The sequence below is a fragment of the Onychomys torridus genome, chromosome 2 (assembly GCF_903995425.1).
Source record: "Onychomys torridus chromosome 2, mOncTor1.1, whole genome shotgun sequence".
Taxonomy (NCBI): Eukaryota; Metazoa; Chordata; class Mammalia; order Rodentia; family Cricetidae; genus Onychomys; species Onychomys torridus.
Window position 1 is genome coordinate 155,378,167 of NC_050444.1, and position 19,400 is coordinate 155,397,566.

At 48.8% G+C, this 19,400-nt stretch overlaps 1 protein-coding gene across 5 annotated transcripts in view; it reads right to left on the reverse strand.

Annotated features, from left to right (window-relative positions):
- Positions 1-1,837: 1,837 nt before the first annotated feature.
- Positions 1,838-19,400, reverse strand: part of Dnajc16 (DnaJ heat shock protein family (Hsp40) member C16) — a 29,668-nt gene continuing 12,105 nt past the window's right edge. For all 5 annotated transcript variants that reach the window (XM_036179354.1, XM_036179357.1, XM_036179353.1 and 2 more), the window contains 11 exons: positions 15,055-15,239; positions 13,879-13,983; positions 13,025-13,183; positions 9,707-9,837; positions 8,588-8,771; positions 7,585-7,767; positions 7,363-7,439; positions 6,316-6,396; positions 6,134-6,232; positions 4,554-4,724; positions 1,838-3,874 (listed from right to left, as the gene is read on the reverse strand). In XM_036179354.1, the coding sequence (XP_036035247.1) occupies positions 3,499-3,874; positions 4,554-4,724; positions 6,134-6,232; positions 6,316-6,396; positions 7,363-7,439; positions 7,585-7,767; positions 8,588-8,771; positions 9,707-9,837; positions 13,025-13,183; positions 13,879-13,983; positions 15,055-15,239 (1,751 nt within the window). In that variant the 3' untranslated portion in view covers positions 1,838-3,498. The remainder of the gene's footprint in view (positions 3,875-4,553; positions 4,725-6,133; positions 6,233-6,315; positions 6,397-7,362; positions 7,440-7,584; positions 7,768-8,587; positions 8,772-9,706; positions 9,838-13,024; positions 13,184-13,878; positions 13,984-15,054; positions 15,240-19,400) is intronic.

The following is a 19,400-nucleotide window of genomic DNA, read 5'->3' on the forward strand; positions in this document are numbered from 1 at the left end:
ATAAATTATTTGTTCTCAATAGTATCAAAAGTGCAAAATATTCACTTCCTCTCAGGTCTGTCTCCCAGGTACTGCCATCTTTCCTGGCAGACAAAACCAGCAGATTCAGTACTGCCATGCTGCCTGCTTCCAAGGGCGGCGCCAGATACTGGACATGAACTACATTTCATCCCCATCCTCTATTTATTCAACTATTTATTTATTTGGTGGTGCTAAGGTCAAAGAACACAGGGCCTCATATGTACTACGTGAGTATTCGAACCACTGTGTAACACCCCAATCTGGTAGCATTTGTTTTTTGAGACAAGGTCTCATAGCCCAAGCTGGTTTCACCTGCTCATGCTAAGGATGACCCTGAGCTCCTGATCCTCTTGCCTCTGCTTCCTGAGTGCTGGGATTACAGGCATGTGCTCCACATCTGGCTCCTTGCAACAATATTTAAGGGATCCTACCTAATTTTCCTCTCTCATCACTGGGGATCAAATCAAGGGGCTCACAGGTGCTAGGCAAATGCTTTACCACTGAACTACAGCCCCAGTATGGAATTCTACTCTGACAACAAAACAGGCTGAGTGAGTGCTTGCTTCCAATCCCTCGCCCCAAGCAAAGCAAATGGGTACGATGGTGGCTGCAAATGATCAGCACTACGGAAAAGGCTGTGACAGACTAACCCATCTGAAAACAAGCAAATTCTGTTGGGTGGTGGCAGGTGACAGTGAGAGCAGCCTGCTTCTGCAATGTCTTGAGGCAGCCTGTCAACTCTGGGTTAGACAAAGGGCAGCCAGTCCCTGAGCAGCTGACAAAGGTATTCCACACAGACTGACTAAAGAGGCCACTGTACCCTGTCTACTGAACATGACTCATAAGCTGTCTCGAGCAGACATCCACCTCCTCAAACAGCAGTATCTCAACTGAAACGGGGTCCTGTGATATTACATTCATTAGGATGAGAAACCTTGGCATTTGGCTGAGCATAAAAATAGCTCATATTTAACACAAAAAATAAACAATTCATGGAAATAACATTCAGGAAGAAAGGCTTGTATCTGTCAAAGGTAGACTTGTGGTGCACACCTGTAACCCCAGTACTTGGGAGGCTGAGGCAGGAAGACCTTGAGCTGGAGGCCAGCCTGGGCTACATAGTGAGACCCTGTCTCAAATCAAGCAAGCAAGCAAGCAAACCAAAGCTCTGTGATGTCCTTTGTGATACCACCCCCATCAGATCTGCAGGGATTCTGGACTCAGTCCCGTTACCACTTCCCTCTGTCACCCCAATGGAAGGGACTTTTATCTTCTTGGTATAGAAAGAACAAAAACCTGGGGAGTTTTTGGTTTTCAGAATTATATGTCAAGGAATTTTATCAGTTCCAGAAATGTAAAGACAAAAATCTATCAATGAGTTCCTCACAAGAGGAACCCCACCATTAAAAAAAAAAGAAACAACACCAGAAAAAAAACCCCAATGAAACACGTTTTGTACGTGATCCTGGGGATGGAATTCAGGCTTTACACATGCAGGCCAGTGTTCTCCCCTGGCTCACCCTCAGCCTCCAGAAATGCAATCTGAGGACTGGGCACTGAGGAGCCAATGATTGCCTTCACCCTTTCTAGCTGGATCAGGTGCATGAGAAGCAGCATCGAGGGTCAGCATGTACTTCTAGAAGGCCAGATGGAAGAATGAAGCCTGGCAGTGATTTCTTTATGTTTTTTATTTTTTTTGGTTGTTTTGCAAGACAGGGTTTCTCTGTGTAGTTTTGGTGCCCGTCCTGGACCTCACTCTGTAGCCCACGCTGGCCTCGAACTCACAGAGATCCGCCTGCCTCTGCCTCCCGAGTGCTGGGATTAAAGGCGTGCACCACCACTGCCCGGCTTTTTGATTTTTTAATAAAGCTAAAGACTCTTTGAGAACTACAGAGGGTCTTGGGCTCGGAGAGTTATCACTTACCACTGGAGCTCAGTGTTTAAAGTAGTCAGGATCCGAGGTGCTTGGTTCAAAGTGATTACAATTAGAGAATACTAACTGAGTGAAAGTCCTGTCCCTGATCTGTGCCCTTTGCTTTATAAAAGGGCACTTGCTTGACAGTAGAACATGCCACGCGTGACGGTTGTCCAAACTCCCCTTGTGGTTTGGCCCTAAAAACAAAGGGTATGTTGAGTGGACAAACATGATGTGGCCCTGAGCCTGAAGGTGCGTGGGGCCAGGCAAGCTGGATTCGATGGGTCTGATCTGGCAGAACATGATGTGGCCCTGAGCCTGAGGGTGCGTGGGGCCAGGCAAGCTGGATTCAATGGGTCTGATCTGGCAGCAGGAAGCAGCAGTAAGGGAAGGACAGGATGATGAAGCTGAGAAGCCAGAATGCAGGCCGGAAGCAGGAAGCTAGCTGCCTGCCTGCCGGACGGACAGGAGTCTGGAACAAGTCTCAGCTCAGTCATAAGAGACAACTTGAAGATTCAGCACTTTGGGGACAACAATGTTCAAAATGCAATTGTCAGAGAGGTCAGGTTCCTTGGTACGAAGACACACCTGGCATTTTAGTCGGCCGAGAGCGAGGCAGGAAGGGCTCCTGCACCTGGCTCTTGGAGGACAGGAGTAACTGCTGTCACTTACATCTACTGGCTCTATAGCAGCTTATCTACGCTCAGAGAACAGGATCACAGGTTATGGCTCCTAGTATCCAAACTCTAAAATCCACAGAGGCAGAAAGGCATCTGGAGACAGGTCAGTGGCTCAGTCATTACAGTGCTTCTGGCTAGGCAGAACTCTGCCCTGGCTATGATGGTGGATCCATGGGAGTGTAGTGAGGGACAGGGATGGGGAACAAGGGATGCTCATGAAGGATCACAGGGCTGTGAGACTCCAGTCAGAGGTCAACCCTCCCTTCTCTTGGTGGGGAGGACCAAATGTAAATGTTACACCCTCACCCACTGCTCAGCCTTTCCCTTTCAAAGCCATGGCTGGCTAACTGTTGCGGGAGATACCCCCAAAATATACTTCTCAATGTCTGCTCCCAGAAGATGGCCACGTGTAAAACTGCTTAGAACTAGGCCTCTTTCAAACCTCTGGTAGGCTGTCCTGTGTTGAGAGCCTGAGCCTGAGCAGAAGCACTGGCAGGGGCCAAGCCAGGAGTCTACTGGAGGGGAAGTGGAAGGGGGGGTGACCCACCCTGCAGGACAGGTTTGTGAGGATATCCTGAGGTTCACCCAGCACGACTGGAGGTCAAGCCATGGTTTCTCCAACCTGAGGACAGGGTGGTGTGAGCATGTTACAGGGACAACAAACAAGGGACGAGCATCTATCTCAAATAGTGCGGCATTCTTACGGGGATGAGAAAACCCAAGGGAAAGGTTTCATCTAGGGGTCAAACAAGCGACGTGTTTTACTCCTAGGTGACAAAGGAAAGGTCTTCTAGCCATTGCTCTAGAAGAGAAATCTAAAACCTAGACTCTCCTGGAAATCCCTGTTCCTGGGGCACGTTAAAAACCTGAAGAGTCCATGTCTCAGTCTAGCTCAGGCCACGATGGGATGTAAAACCTTTGCAGGGAACCTTCCAGCAGGCGCTCCATCCACAAGGACAACTTGCTCAGCTTGCCCTTGAGGGGCTTGGGCCCGAGGCCACAGGGAAGCTTCCCTCTGGAGGAGTCAGGGTCACAGGAGCCCACAGCCTCCTCGTCCACTGTCTTTAGGGGCTTGAAAAGGCAGAAATACTTCTTGTGGCCGTTTAGGGCCAACACATAGCCAGTGTAGTCCCGCTCCATGAAGTGCTTGTCATACTGGTTTGGGATCGGGGCTGCATCCTGAGCAAACTCCAGCAAGTACTCCAGCCACTCTCGGTGCTTGTCCAGACTCAGGAAGGAGAAGTGGAGGCTGCTGCTCCTGTGCAGAGAGCACACGGGGTCAGGAAGGGGGCTCGGCTGTAGGCCACCGAGGGGAGCGGCCGCACTCTGCAGGGATGAACAGCCAGGAAAGGCTGGCTGAACCTAGGAGAGGATTTCTGCGGAGTTGGGGGTGGGGTGGGGTGCTCATGCTCCTCTGTTCAGAACCAGCAAGACATGGAAGTCAGGGGAGAGTGGTGGGGAGTGGTGTCCCTGTTATCCTAGCACTTGGAAAGTAGGGGAAGGAGGACTGTTCTGAGTTTGAGAGCATTCAGGGCTACATAGAAAGTACTAGATCAAGTCAGGTATGGTGGAGTTCACCTTTAATCCAGCACTCGGGAGGCAGAGGCAGGCAGATCTCTGTGAGTTTGAGGCCAGCCTGGTCTACAGTTCCAAGATAGCCAAGGCTACGCAGAGACACCCTGTCCCAGAAAACCAAAATAACTAACTAACAACCAACCAAATGGAAGTCAAGAGAAGGCCCCCAATGATGGCGGATGTCTGGCCTGAGAAGGATATAGAATCCTGCTCCTCAAGTGGGAAGTGTGCGAGTGTCTTCCAGTCTCTTTTATCCCAAGTGGAGTATCTTCTCTCTTCTTTCTATAGGCAAACACACTCGCACACTCACATAAACCACACAGCACAATCAAGCATGTACACACACAAACACTCCTGCTTACCCAGTGAATGTGTAGACCTCTAAAGCAAATTTCTGCAGCAGGCTTGTCTTGGTGGAACTGGAAAGGATGAGGACCACATTCATGTGGCCTGGCCTCAGGCGTACCAAGTTGCTGGTATATGTCACATCTGTGAGCTCAGTCACCTCCACAAAGCCTTTTCTGGGGATCTTGCTGTGGAGAAATACAGAGCAGTTTAGAGAGAGTCAAGACAGGGGGTGGAAGGAAGTGCAAGCCAGGTGTGGCAGTGCATGCTGCAACCCTTGAGGCTGGACATAGAGGGGGGGGGCGGGGCATGAGAGGCAAGCCTCAACTCTGTGACGAGTCTGAGGACAGCCTGGGCCATGAGAACACACACTCAAACCAGACAACAAAGCCAGTGGAGCCCAACGCTTCCTGGCTGGTGGGACCAGCTGCTCCACACTGCCCTGCCCTGCTGGCTGCACAGGGTGGCCCACTCCAGGGGCCTGGCCTGCAGCAGCCTTCCTCCTGCTGCTTTTCATCCAGTGCAAAGGCAGCTGTATGTCAGGTCAAAGGAGACCATGGGTGCTCAGTCTGTAGTTAACTCAGACTGGTCGGTCCTCTGTTGGTGACATCAGCAGTTCTGAGTCATGGGGACAGGCTACCCCCAGTTTCTGGCTCATTTACCTCCCTTGTGAGTTCTCCTATCTCTTCCTGCTTCCATCACGGAGCTGGGATTGTGAATCTGAAATCACAGGGCACTTGGTCTGTCAGTCCTGTATCTACAAATGTAGAGGGTCTCAGTGAACCCCGGGCAGCAGTGACTTTTTCCCTTACTCAGGATGCCTGGGAGGGAGGTGGAGAGACTGCTCATGTGTTACGAGTGTGCACTGTTCTTCCAGGAGCTTTACAATAGCCTGGAACTTCAGCTCTAGGGGTACAAACCTACACACACACACACACACACACACACACACACACACACACACACACACTTAAAAAATAATAATTAAATTAAAAGAAACCCAAAGCCTCAGAATGCTTGAGAATAGGAACGTTTTGGATTTTTAGATTCCCCCTCCCATTTTATAATATGTGCAAATATGCAAGGAGATATGACAGGCAGTCAAAACATGACATGACGTCTGTTCATCTACCCCAGCCTGAAGGTGACTTCACATACACTTTGTGTGCATGTGAACTGTGACTGGGACTCACCGGATGAGGCACAGAACTGTTTTCTTTTTTCTGAGATGAGGTCTCAATATGTAGTTCTGGCTGGCCTGGAACTCACTATATAAAACTCACAGAGATCCTCCTGCCTCTGCCTCCCAAGGGCTGGGATTAAAGGTATGCGCCACCATGACCGGCTGGCACAGACTACATGTGGCCTTAGGTTGCTGGCCATTATGTTTCACACTCTGGGTTATTTTAGTGTTGGGGGCTAGGATGTTGCTCAGCGAGAATGCTTGTCCAGCACATGGTTTGATCCCCAGCACTTCAACCCCCTCCCCTGATCCAACAGCCAGGGTTTAGAGCACAGCAAGGTGGAGGCCCCTCCACACTATCCACCCTCCATGCTCTTTGTGGCCAAGGGCAGGCATGTGGTGTCTGGGAAGAACCTGCTGTTTTCTTTGGTGAAGGTTGGCTCAGTCTTCCCGGTCTTCTCAGGGACCTCTTCCTTATCTGGAGGCTGTGACTCTCGTTCCTCATTTGAGTCGCTACAGAATGAAAACAATTTATTTTTTAAGGGGTCTAAACGGCCCTGGCAGACTGGGGCTCCCACTGATGTCCCTTGGCTCACCTGAAAGCCTGGACAATGACAGTGCCGAAGAGAATGAAGAGAGCGGAGAAGATGAGGGACAGCAGGGGCATCATCTCCCGCCTGAAAGCAAAGGCAGCTGGATTAGCTGCACATCCATGGCCCAGGAGTGAAGCCCCAAACCAAAAGCCTTTCACCAAGAAACACAACCCCAGGACAGGCTGTTGCTGGGGTGGGGAAGGGGGAGACCGTTTCCTCAGTGGCCTAGTCACAGAGACTGGTTTCTGGAAGAGGGCTTTAGGCTGCATCTAATACATTCTTCAGAAGGAGATGAGAGATTTAAGTCATATACAGGGAAGGACTTGCTGCCACTGAGGTATCTATTGGTGGCTACAGAGTCTGTGGAATGATTTCAATTTAACTGATTCTTCTGTGGCCAGAATGACCAGATGTGGCTGAGATGGAACAGGGTGTATCACAGTCAGCTTCAGCTGTGAACTCGACACTAACTAGTCACCTGGAAAGAGGGAACCTTGGCAGGAGAGTTGCCTCCATCAGACTGGCCCGAGGGTGTGTCTGGACTACTAATTGACATGGAAGGGTCCAGGCCGCCGTGGGGGTGCCACCACGGGCAGCTAGTAAGCAGTGCTCCTCTGCCTTAGCTCCCGCCTTTGCTTGTAAGCCAAAATAAACTGTCTCCTCCCCCGTTTGTTTGGGTCATGGGTGGACACATTTGGGAGTGTACACACTGGACACCACTGTCAGGCCCTGTGCTGAGAGGCAGACATGTCATCAAGTAAGAACTAGGATCAGCTCTGTTGACAGGGAGGCCAGCTGGAGTGATCCTTCCCTCCCCCAGGAGGTGCCAGTCAGCAAATATTAAAAAGCAAAGAAAAAGGAAGCTTGTCATAGGGAACATGCGAATGCATAAACTCTCCCACTTCTAGCAGCAAGTGCACACTGAGATCCAAGGACAGCTCTTTCCAGAGCTTCGAGGCTGGCTTTGACAGCCTACAGTAGGTACATACTGACATTCTGAATGATCGAGGCTAGCTTTGACAGGGAATAAGAAACCCAACAGAGCCCTACCAGTTACTGTGAAGCAGGCTCTCCCACCAGTCTGAGAGGGAGTCAGAAACAGAGTAGAGCCACCGGAGGAAAAACACCTATCAGAGAGTAAACAGGCAGTGTTCAGGACCAAGCCCAGAAGGAGGCCCCCCCCCCCCCCCTCAACGCAGCACTTCTTCAATCCCTGCTCTGCCCTGCTCCTCCCCCTCCTGATGGCCCATCTTCCCTGACCCTGATGCTCACAGGGGCAAGTTCATCAGCCAGGTCAGGAAGCACAGCCTCGGAGGACAGAAAGGCCGGATCTTTCCGAAGCTGGTCAAGATAACCCAAAAGGACGAACTTATCACTCTCGCTGCCCGTCCAGGGGTCATCTAGGGTTTTAAACACCACCCTTCCTGCCGTGTTTCTTCTTTCCAAGATGGACACCTGGGAGAAAAGGAGAAAACCATTAGGAGTTTCAAAAGCAGCAGGATAGAATGACACCAGGAATTGCAGCCCCTGGGAGGCTGAGGCAGGAGGATGGAGAGTTTGAGCCCAGCCTGGACTTACACAGCTAGACCTTATATATATAAGGCTGGCTTGAAACTTTGTTATCCTGCCTCTACCTCCTGACAATCGTCAGAGTAATGGTTCTTATGGTGACTTTCCAAAGCTTCTGTCAAAATTCTAAACCTTTTTTCTTCAAACAGATTTGTGTGACAGACTCTGACATAACATTAGAGTTGAGGCGCCTTTGCTTTGAGGAGAGCATTTCCCTGACAACGGAGTGAGAACAGAGAAGGCAGTGTGTTGGGCATGAAAGCCAGGACCTTACACATTTCAGGCAAACACTCTATCACCAGACTACAATCGTCAGTCCAAAAGCAGCAGACTTCTGGGAGGCGGGCATCGAGAAAGGAGAGGTTTCAAAGCACATTAGCAGTGGCCTGAGATTTGGGGAATGGGGCCTCAATAGTTCTGCACTACCATAGCTGACCCTAGGAAAAGCTGTTGGAAAAGGCTGACACACCTCAACCTTCCCTTATGGGAAGTGGCCAAGATGGCTCAGCTGGGATGGCACCAAACTACAGGAAGAATGCCTTCCAGAGAGGACTGGAGCCACACGGGGGATGTAAAGTGGCTAAGTGAAAGGTGGAGTTCTGACTAGACTCAAACCAAGTCTTAGAGGTTTCCAGATGTTGGCACTCTGTACTTAGCACTCCCAAGACAGGAGGAATGGGGATGAGGGTTGGGGCTCGTGGCTTACCCCTGACTTCCCTTGGAATGCCTCGCTGTCTGGTAGCAAGGTGCTGGCAAACTCCTGCTGCCGGGTGCTGTAGACATGCACGAAGCGGACAGTGTCCTGAGTGTTTGCCAGTGCAAACGACAGGAAGGCGTCAAAGGGTTTGCTTAGCTTGTTAGCCTCAGCCGTCAGCAAAACCACACAGTACCTGGACACGAACGAGAGAGGAGGCCCTAGAATCAATTCCAGGCCGGGACCAGGCTTGGCAACTGCTAAGGAAAGAGGAGACACATCCTGCATGATGAAAACCTGTCTCTGAGGAAACCTTTAGAAGCCATGTGTCCCAGTCTCCTCTCTCAGGGAGGAGAGGTTAGATCTATCTCAGGGCAGAGGTGACAAATCTCATTCTGAAGGGGCTGCCTCTGCAAGGTTCTAAGGGAAGTCCAGTGTTCGTTTCTTCATCCTCCTGAACATTTACTGAGCTCTCAGGCAACATTCCCACCCTTGGTCCAGTGGACAAAACAGGCCTCTGACACACAGACACGAAAGTAGGTAATGACAGGTGCTGGGAGAAAAAGAGGATGGGACAGAGAGGCTAGGATAGGCAGAAGTCACACTCCTGCAGACCAGGAAAATGCCACCTGGTGCTTGAGCAGAGACCTGACTCAAGTCTGGAGGAGGAAAAGCGGGAGGAGCAACCTGCCGTGACCTGGGTCTGGAGAGCTCAGTGACAGATGTGTGGAGAACTGATGGAAGAGTAAGAGAATGGACGGGGGCAGGGACTCTACGGGACATGGTGGTGGCCTGCTCAAGAGTGCCAGTGGTAAGACAGTGGGGTTCCAGACAGCTCTGAGAATGTATGTGTGTCTGGGCGTGTGTGGATCAATCCTCTCCTTCTACCACCTGGATCTCAGATCAAACCCAGGTGGTCAGGCTTGACAGCAAGCACCTTGTCTTGCTGAGCCATCTTGATGGGCTTCCAGATATCTGCTAGATATGGTGGCCCATGTCTACTATTTCAGCATAGGGTGCAAAGGTACCCTGGACTATGGCACCTCACCCCATCATAGAGTTTAACTGCCCACAGGAAGACACCACTGTTCCCTCCCACTTCAGCGAGAGGTCAGAGCCTGGGGTTCATACTTCCTCTGTCGGTGAGACCGCTTCACAGGACAGAGTTCATGGAATAGCCGCTGGCTAGTGAGCCGGGCTGCCAGCAGGTACTTGTTCTGGGCGATGAAGTCTTCAATGACCTGCTTCTTCAACCCTCGAGCCTGGAGAAACACCAACAAGCATTCAGTTTCCACACTGCAAACAGGCTTTACTCACAAGCTTTCGAAGACCGTGGCTAACTCTGTCTACAGCAACATCACCAGGCAAGAAACATGCAGAGATGTCGGATAACTCAGGTGAAGATGATGATACCACTTTACACTAACAGCTTTGAAAAGTCAATCATTTTGATTTTTACACAAATATATTTCCATTTAGGATGTGTAGCAAACTGAACAATTCAAAATAAATCCAGAGCTAGGGAGGTGGCTCAGTGGTAGAACACTGTTCTAATATGCATGAAGCCCCAGGTTCAATCAATGGTACCTCAGAGAATGACAGAATGAAACAAAATACCCAAACAGTGGTAGCACTTGTTTGTTTGTTTGGTTTTTTTTTTTGAGACAAGGTCTTACTATGTACCTTGGTGGGCCTGGAATTTGCTATGTAGACAGGATGGCTTCAAAGTCAGAGAGATCCATCTGTCTGCCTCCTGAGTGCTGGGATTAAGTCATGTACCACCATTCCTCTTTTGAGACCGGCTCTCCTATAGCCCAGGCTGGAACCCTACTTGTTACGTAGCTGAGGCTGACCCTGGACTTCTGACCCTCCTCCCTCCCTTCCTAGTGCTGGGACTCCAGGCATGTGCCACCACACCAGTTTGCGTGGTGACAGCAGTGAAGGCAGGGCTTTACCCGCTCCAGGAGAGCGCTGCCACTCAGTGACACCCAGCCCTCCACACACACGGCAGGCCATAAAGTTGTCACTGATGCTGTCGCTGCTTTCATGCATGTTAAAGGACAGACATTACACAGGGGACGCAAAACTGCCACCAGCCTCAGACGATACTGTGTACTCAGCAGATCCTAAGGACAGAACAGATGACTACCAACACATCTGCAAAGTTGCTGGATGACACAAAGTCAGTATTGGAGAACCAACCGGATTCCCTTCTCAGCAGATGCTGTCTCACAAGTATGAAGAAGGGAGAGCCAACAGGTAAGATCCCAGGCCAGTGAGATGGCTCAGTGGGTAAGGGGGCTTGCCACCAAGCCTGACGATCTGAGTTTGATTCCCCAAACCCACCGAGTGGAAGGAAGGAACTGATTTCTACAAGCTGTCCTCTGACCTCCACACAGATACATGAATGTGCACAGGTACACACAAATAAATAAATGTAAAATTTAAAAAGGTTATAATCTTCAAAAACCAACCACTCACTGACATACTCACAACCTTTCATGCTCTATCTGCTGCCCTGCTACCTCTTTTTTTTTTTTTAATTTAATTTATTTATTATGTATACAGTGTTCTGCCTGTATCCCTGCAGGCCAGAAGAGGGCACCAGATTTCATTACAGGTGGTTGTAAACCATCATGTGGCTGCTGGGAATTGAACTCAGGACCTCTGGAAGAACAGTCAATGCTCTTAACCTCTGAGCCATCTCTCCAGCCCACCCTCCTACCTCTTTAAAAATTTTTGAGATAAGGTGTCAAGTAACCCAGGCTGGCCTGGAACTCTCTGTTAGTTGAGGATGTCCTTGTACTTCCTTCCTCTGGCTTCACCTCCAGAGTGCTGGGGATCCAACCTGGGGCTTGTGTCTGCCAGGCAAGCACCTAACAAATGAGCTCCTGCAACAGTGCCCCTCTACTGCCCCCACGTTAGCTTTCTCAGCCTCCAAAGTGTTGAGATTATAAGCACTGCCAGCCATCCAGCCCCCTCCTGTCTCTCCTGAGCTCTCCCCTGTCCAGGGTCACCTCCGCCAGTCTTTGCTGCAAGCAGCACCAATTTGGCACCCCTAAGACAAATTGGCTCTCTTCGTTCCCTATCAGCCATTTCCCCGTCTGGTTCTTGCCCCCCCCCAGACCTTCCTTATTTCCAGTTCCACACACCCTATACTACACAACTGCAGATCGCCTTTTGGTCTTCCCTCCCATGACTGAACCACTTCAGGCAGTCCATGGATGCTCCAGTCAGCACTGTACTCACCACACAGCAGTCAGGCAATGAAATGTTTAGTGACCCAAACAAAACATATTCTTTTAATTATGTGCTTATGTGTATGAGTATGCGCACATGGCAAACGAAAGGCTGTCCAGAAGGGATAGACAGGCCTCTTGGGACTGGAGTTACAGGTGCTCGTGAGCCACCCAACACAGGTGTAGGGAACTGAACTCTGGAACTCTGGGTCCTCTAGAAGAGCAGTACCAGTACATGTTTTTTAACTGCTGAGCCATCTCTCTAGCTCCCCAAATAAAGAATTTAATAAAACTTATTGTAGCCTTACTTAAGAGCCAAGGGCCAGTGGGCATGGTTGTACACTCAGGAGACAGAGGCAGGCAGAGTTCTGTAATTTCAAAGACTAGTCTGTACACTGAGTGAGACCTTGTTTAAAAAAACTAACATCCCCCCCACCTCCCACCCCCCGTCGGGTGGTGGTGGCGCACGCCTTTAATCCCAGCACTTGGGAGGTAGAGGCAGGCAGATCTCTGTGAGTTCGAGGCCAGCCTGGGTGAGTTTCAGGAAAGGAGCAAAGCTACACAGAGAAACTCTGTCTCAAAAACCAAAAAAACCAAAAAAACCAAACCAAAACAAAACAAAAAACTAACCCTCAAAACCAAGAAACACCTCTTCTCTCAAACCAACAAGTCTCCTGCCTCTCAGCCTTTATAGTACTGGAATTCCAGGTATGTGCCATCTGAGATAAAAATTTTTAAAGCAAAACATCATTGTGTCAGTCAAAAAAACAAAAAACAAACAAAAAAACCCAGCAAAATTTAGTGCATCAGTAGAAAGAAATGGCAAATGAGTTTCTCCTTTTTCTCCTGTCTTGCTCAATTTTGTCTTTCTCTGATTTATTCCTGAGTGTGCATGTGTGTGTTTGAGCACAACCAGGGGTTGGCTTTCTCCTTCCACCACACGTGTTCCAGGGAGAGAACTCAGGTGGTCAGGCTAGGCAGCTAACATTTTCATCCACTCAGCTGTCCTGATGACTCCCTCCTCTTTGATTGAGACAAAGTCTCCTTGTAGCTCAGGCTAGCCTTAGACTCATTATGTAGTGGAGAATGACCTTGAACTCCTGCCCTTGCAATGCTGGGACTACAAAGCTGGCTTCAACTGTTGCTTATTTGCACAAGGCTGAGGTAAACTGAAGGACGTCTTGACAGGAGGTGACTGATACTCACATACCTGGATCACATCAGCAGGCTTGTTTATGTGCTCTTTGAAGATCAGCATGGTGGGGGCATAGATATTGATGTTATACTGCCTGGTCATCTCCTCCACACCTCGTAAGCCAATGTACACATAACCGAAGGACACATAATCTCTGTATGCAAAGGCTGTCAGCTGTGAGGGCACAAGAGGGAGGAAAGGAAATCAACAGCTTGGTATCCAGCTTACACAGCAAGTGGGCCCTGTTAATGTCAGCGGCTGGGATGAGCTGCCAGCTTATGGATCCCATGAGTCTTCTTCACCCTCACACATTCACTTCAGGAATTCTATGATATTCTATGCATAAAAACTGAGCAAAGGTAAACACAAGTACTTTTCTTATAAAACAAAATAATGATTATGCTGAAATCTTGCCTGGGTACATGTGTGTCCTTGTGTGTGTATGTGTGTGTCTGTGTCCAGCCCAGCAATAAACTACAATGAACAGCCTTATCTGAAACACTTGAGACCAGAAATGGTTCAGACTTTTCCAGTTTGGAATATTAGCATATCCATAACAAAGTGTTCTTGGGAACAGCACCAAATTTAAACACAAAGAATCTGTATGTCTCACATACACCTTATCCACATAGCATGAAGGTAACTGTGTGTACATTTAGTGTGCCTACATCTCGGCTGTGACCTGTCACATGAGGTCAGGTGGAATTTCCTGCTTGTGGCATCAAGTCCATGTTCAAGAGTTTTTTGATTTGGGAATTTTCAATTAGAGATGCTCAATATGTAATTACACAAAAGACAAGCAGACAATGGGCTATGGCTCAGAGCTGGCTCCCTGGCAGGACCAGGAGGCGCTGCCCTGGGGTGAGTACCTTGTACAGCAGTGGTACCGCCGGCGTCTGGCCAAACAGGAGGGCGTGAGGCTTGTTCTCCTGCTGCCAGCCAGAGAGGAACCGCACATAATTTTTATTTGTAACCTTAAATTGGAGAGAGAAGGAGGGTTAGTTGCAATATTTCATTTTTAAGAAAGATTTATCTATTTTTATTTGTGTACATGTATGTTTTGCCTGAATGTATATGTATGTACTACACATAGGTCTGGTGCTCACAAAGGTCAGAAGAAGGCATGAAATTCCCCGGAACCAGAGTTACAATGGTTGTGAGCTGCCATGTGGGTGCTGGGAACTAAACCCAGGTCCTCTGGAAGGGTAGCCAGTGCTCCTAACCTCTAAGCCATCTCTTCGGCCCCAATATTTAATTCTTAACAACTGTATTATACTGCTGTCAGGAGATAAATAAATTAGGGATATTTATTATATTCCCATATATATATATAAAGATGTTGTTTATAAAAAAAATATGGATAAGTAATCTTTTTGTCTTTTTTGAGACAGGGTCTATGTAGCCCTGGCTGGCCTAGAACTTGCTATGTAGACCCGGCTGGCCTCAAACTCACAGAGATCCACCTGCCTCTGCCTTCCAAGTGCTGGGATTGAAGGTGTGAGCCACCTCAACCGGTTCCTCACTAGCATCTAAAGTTCCAGAAATAATACTTCGTTTAATGAGTTTGGTGGTTTTGGTAGATATGATCCTTAAAAATGTAGAAACCAAATGTAAATTCACTTTTTTTCTCAATGAAATCTGGTTTCAGCATTTTTTTTCCCAGAGCAGAGGACCATACCCAGGGCCTTGCGCTTGCTAGGCAAGAGCTCTACCTCTGAGCTAAATCCCCAACCCCGAGTATTTTTATAGAATAAATACATGCACATGAACAAATGCATAGCCATGAATCCTATCACGTCATCTAACTTTGTTGTTGTAAGGAAGCATGACAGTGACTTCAGATCAGCTTCCTGGGATGGGGTTAACAGTTGTGAGCTGGTTATTAACAGTGACCTTTCTCCGGCCGGCTCTGTTCGCCTGCTTCAGCCTTCAGTCTCCCAGGCTTTATCAGGATGATCAGGTGAAAGGAAACAGTTATATGCCAGGCTGTTCAGAGTGAAGATTGGGAGGTTCTGGTTGGTAGCCTGTTCTCAGCGGACACTCACCTTCTCCACCAAGTTCCCTGGAAGAAGACTCTCCACGAACTGCCGTAGGTTCTCATGGACCACTGCATTGTGGAAGAAGGAGATTTTCCCATTGATGATTCCTAGGATGGAGGGGGTACTGTGTGCTCCCAGGTGATGAGCCAGGCGTCTTTCGTAGCCAGCATGGACGACACCAATCCCCACACCTGAAAAGCACGGAAGAGTTCCACCAGGCCCTTCTGAGACTCTGGCAAGAAGGAATGCTGGCAAGTCCTTTACAGTGGGAAGTGAAACTCAACCGGTTGGAGTAGACATTTTTCTAATAGCTTGTTTAGCATTTTTTCACTGTTACAACTCTATGGTCAGTTTTTCCACCAGAACAATCTGGTAATATTTACAAATAATTGCAAACCTGAATATCTTCTAAGCCTGTTATTTCTAATTTTGGGAGCAGGTCATGAGGAAATGCTTTACAAGGAAAAAAGAGGGCTGGAGAGATGATTCGTGGATAAAGGAGTTTGTTGCCAAGCCTGAGATCCATCCCTAGAACCTACAAGATATGAGAAGAATTGACTCTGGCAGGTTGCTCTCTGACCTTTGTACATGTTTGTATACACACACACACACACACACACACACACACACACACTCACTCACTCACTCACTAAATAAATAAATGCCCATGTTCCTACCCATAAACAGACATGGATGGACAAGGTAAGGGGCCAGTGACTCAGCAACAGTGTCCCACCCAGCACCACAACAGGGGTTGGTTACATCTTCTCGCCCTTGGGAACACATCTCCCTTTTATATACATTACTTTATTGAGATACTGAAAAATGCACATTTTGGGCCTATGAAACGGCTCAGTGGGTAAAGGAGCTTGCTGTACAAGACTAACCACTTGGGTTTGACTCCTGGAACCCATGGAAAGGTGGAAGAAGAGAATCCTCTCCACAGAGTTGCCTCTGACCTCCATATGCTTGCTGTTGCATGTATATCCCTCCAACACCACACACACAATTAGAAACAATTTAAAAAACACATAAATTCTTTGGCTAGAGAGATAGTTCAGAAGTTAAGGGCACTGGCTGCACAGGGATCTAGGTTCAATCCAGCATCCACAAGGTGACTCACAGCTGTCTATCACTCCAGTTCCAGAGGATCAGACACCCTCTCTGGCCTCCTCAGGCACCAGGCACACATTCGGTGCATAGATGTATGTACTGGGCTGAATGTGGGGGCACACACCCTTAATCCCAGCACTAGGAGGCAGAGGCAGGTGGACTTCTGTGAGTTCGAGGCCAGCCTGGGCTACATATCAAGTTCCATGCTGGCCAGGGCTACAGAGAGAGATCCTGTGTTCTAGTCACTGTTCCACTGCTGTGAAAAGACACCATGACAGGGTAACTCTTTTATTTGTGTTTATTATGTATATACAGCATGTATGCCTGCAGGCCAGAAGAGGGCGCCAGATCTTTAGTTACAGATGTGAGCCACCATGTGGTTGCTGGGAATTGAACTCAGGACCTCTGGAAGAGCAGTCGGTGCTCTTAACCACTGAGCCATCTCTCCAGCCCTGATAGGGCAACTCTTACAAAGGGAAAGTATTTAATTGGGACTTTCAGTTTCAGAGGTTTGGTCCATTGTAGTCATGGCAAGGAGTATGGCAGTGTGCAGGCAGACTCGATGATAGAGAAGGGGCCAAGAGTTTTACAGTTGGATCCACAAGCAGCAGGAAGAGAGAGCCGCTGGGGCTGGCTTGGGCTTCTGAAACCTCCACCCCCAGTGACACACTTCCTCCAACAAAGCTGTTCTTCCTAATCCTTCTCAAGTATTGACACTCCCGGATGACTAAGTATTCAAATTTATAAGCCTAGGGGTGCCATTCTCCCCCAACTCCCTGACAGGGTTTCTCTGTGTAGCCCTGGCTGTCCTGGATCTCACTCTGTAGACCAAGTTGGTCTTGAACTCACAGAGATCTGACTGCCTCTGGCTCCCAAATTCTGGGATTAAAAGGGTACACCACCACTGCCTGGTGTGGCACACGCCTTTAATCCCAGCACATGGGAGGCAGAGGCAGGTGGATCTCTGTGAGTTCAAGGCCAGCCTGGGCTACAAGTGAGTTCCAGGAAAAGCACAAAGCTACACAGAGAAACTGTCTCCAAAAACCAAAAAAAAGGGAAAGAAAAGGTGCCTGCCACCACTGCCTGACTAATGGGGGGGCATTCTTATTCAACCCACCACACCTGTTTCAAATAAAACCCAGACACACATGCAGACAAAATGCCCATTCACATAAAATAACAATAATTTGAAAGAATTCTAAAAATGTAATTTTTTTCTTTTATTCCCTCCGTGTCTCTGTCCCGTCCCCCTCCCCGCTTCTCGACGGGGCCTCACTATGCAGCTTTAGCAGGCCTAAAATTTTATAGATCTGCCTCTGCCTCCCGGGTGCTGGGACTGAAGGTGTTGTATAGCACCAGCATGGCTACAAATTCCTTAGAAAGTGAATGAAGGCACCAGGAGACGGCTCAGTGAGTAAAAGCCTAGTGACTTGAGTTCAGACCCGCAGAACCCCACGTAAAGCACTGGATGTGGTAGTGCACATCTGTCATCGCAGCCTTCCTCTGGAGAAAGGGGAGGCAGAGGATCCCCGAAAAGCCTGGTGGCCAGCTATCCTGGAGTACACAGCAGGCAGAATAGACCTTGCCTTAAAACAAGGGGGTGAAGCCGGGCGGTGGTGACTGGTGCACGCCTTTGATTTGAGCACCCGGGAGGCAGAGTCAGGCAGATCTCAGTGAGTTCGAGGCCAGACTGGTCTACAGAGTGAGTTCCAGGCCAGGCAGGGCTACACAGGGAAACCCTGTCTTGAAAAACAAAAACAAACAAACAAAACAAAAAAACAAGGTGTGAAGCAAGAACTGATTTCCAGAATTTGTTCTCTGACCTTCACAAACATGATATACACAAATACACCTACAAAATTAAAAACAAACAAACAAAAAACAAAAAAAAGCAACCAAGTTTTAAAAAAGTGAACAAAATGAAGCTACCCCACTCAAGAGTCTGTAAGAGCCCTGGTAGCTGGGTGCTCAGCTGTTCATTTTTTTCTGCGTGCACTATGACACAGGCAGTAAGGTGGGGTCTCCTTTTCACTGGACACTAGCTTCAGTTAATACCTGTGTCTTCTCTTGTTCTTTCATTTAACCGGATGTCTGGAGGGCCAGCTACTCTACTAAGTGCAAGATTAACACGCAATAAGGAGACACTGTTTTGGGGGGTGTCTGGGAGACTTGAGTGTCACCTGAAACTGAACTCCTGGTCTCCTCCCCCATAGCTCCAGCCCTGCCTCTGTCACTCCAAACATGGCAGCTCCATTCCTCCAGCCCACAGCCCAAACATCAGCCTTCTCTCGTCCCTCACACCCACATCCAATCTGCCAGCCAGCCTCCTGGATCTCTTCAGAAGATGCAGCAGCTTTTCACCACTCCCATAATCCTTTTCCTTTACTCACTCCTCCCACCTCACTATGTAGCCAGGATGACCCTGAACACTCCCATCCTCTTGCTTCTGGCTCCCCAGGTGCTTGGATTACAGGTGTGCACCATAGCACACAGCTTCTTCTTGGCTGGCTGCTACAGTGGCCTCCTAAGTGGTCTTTCCTGTTGCAGTCTGTTCTTAACATAATCACCAGATTGTTCCTTCTAAATGAACCACACTATTCTTCTGTCCAAACCCTGCAAAGAAGTATTCACTCTACTTGGAATCAAACCACGGTCTTCAAAAAGGACAATGGGACCCTTAACGGTGTGGTCCCTGGTCCCATATCCTTTTTCCTCCTCCTTATTCTTAGCTTGCTCCAGCCCAGATCGGACAAGCTTTGGGGCCTTGGCCCTGGCCCATTGGTGTCTCTGTAGCTAACATCCTCACTAACTTCAAGTCCTTCTCAGAAGGCTTACATCAGCCCACATTAAAGCAGTGTCCCCACATGCAGCATTCCCCAAAACCTCACTCACTTTCTGTCTTTCCACAGCGGTTTGGGAACTGCACTGGGTCCTGAGCATACTAAGTACCTGCTACCTCTGAGCTGCACCCCAACTGCTGCACCCCACTCAAGCACAGTTCACACATGGCCTTTTCTGCTCATTATTTATAAGCTGCCTTCCTCTTCTAGAATGAAGGCTCTAAGGAAGACGAGTCCTGTTGTACCACCAGCGTCAGAACAGAGCTGGGCACAATGAAAGTAGGCTACTGGTCTGAGACAGGGTTTCTCTGTGTAGCCCTGGCTGTCCTGGATCTTCCTCTGTAGACCAGGCTGGCCTGGAACTCAGAGATCCACCTGCCTCTGCCTCCTGAGTGCTGG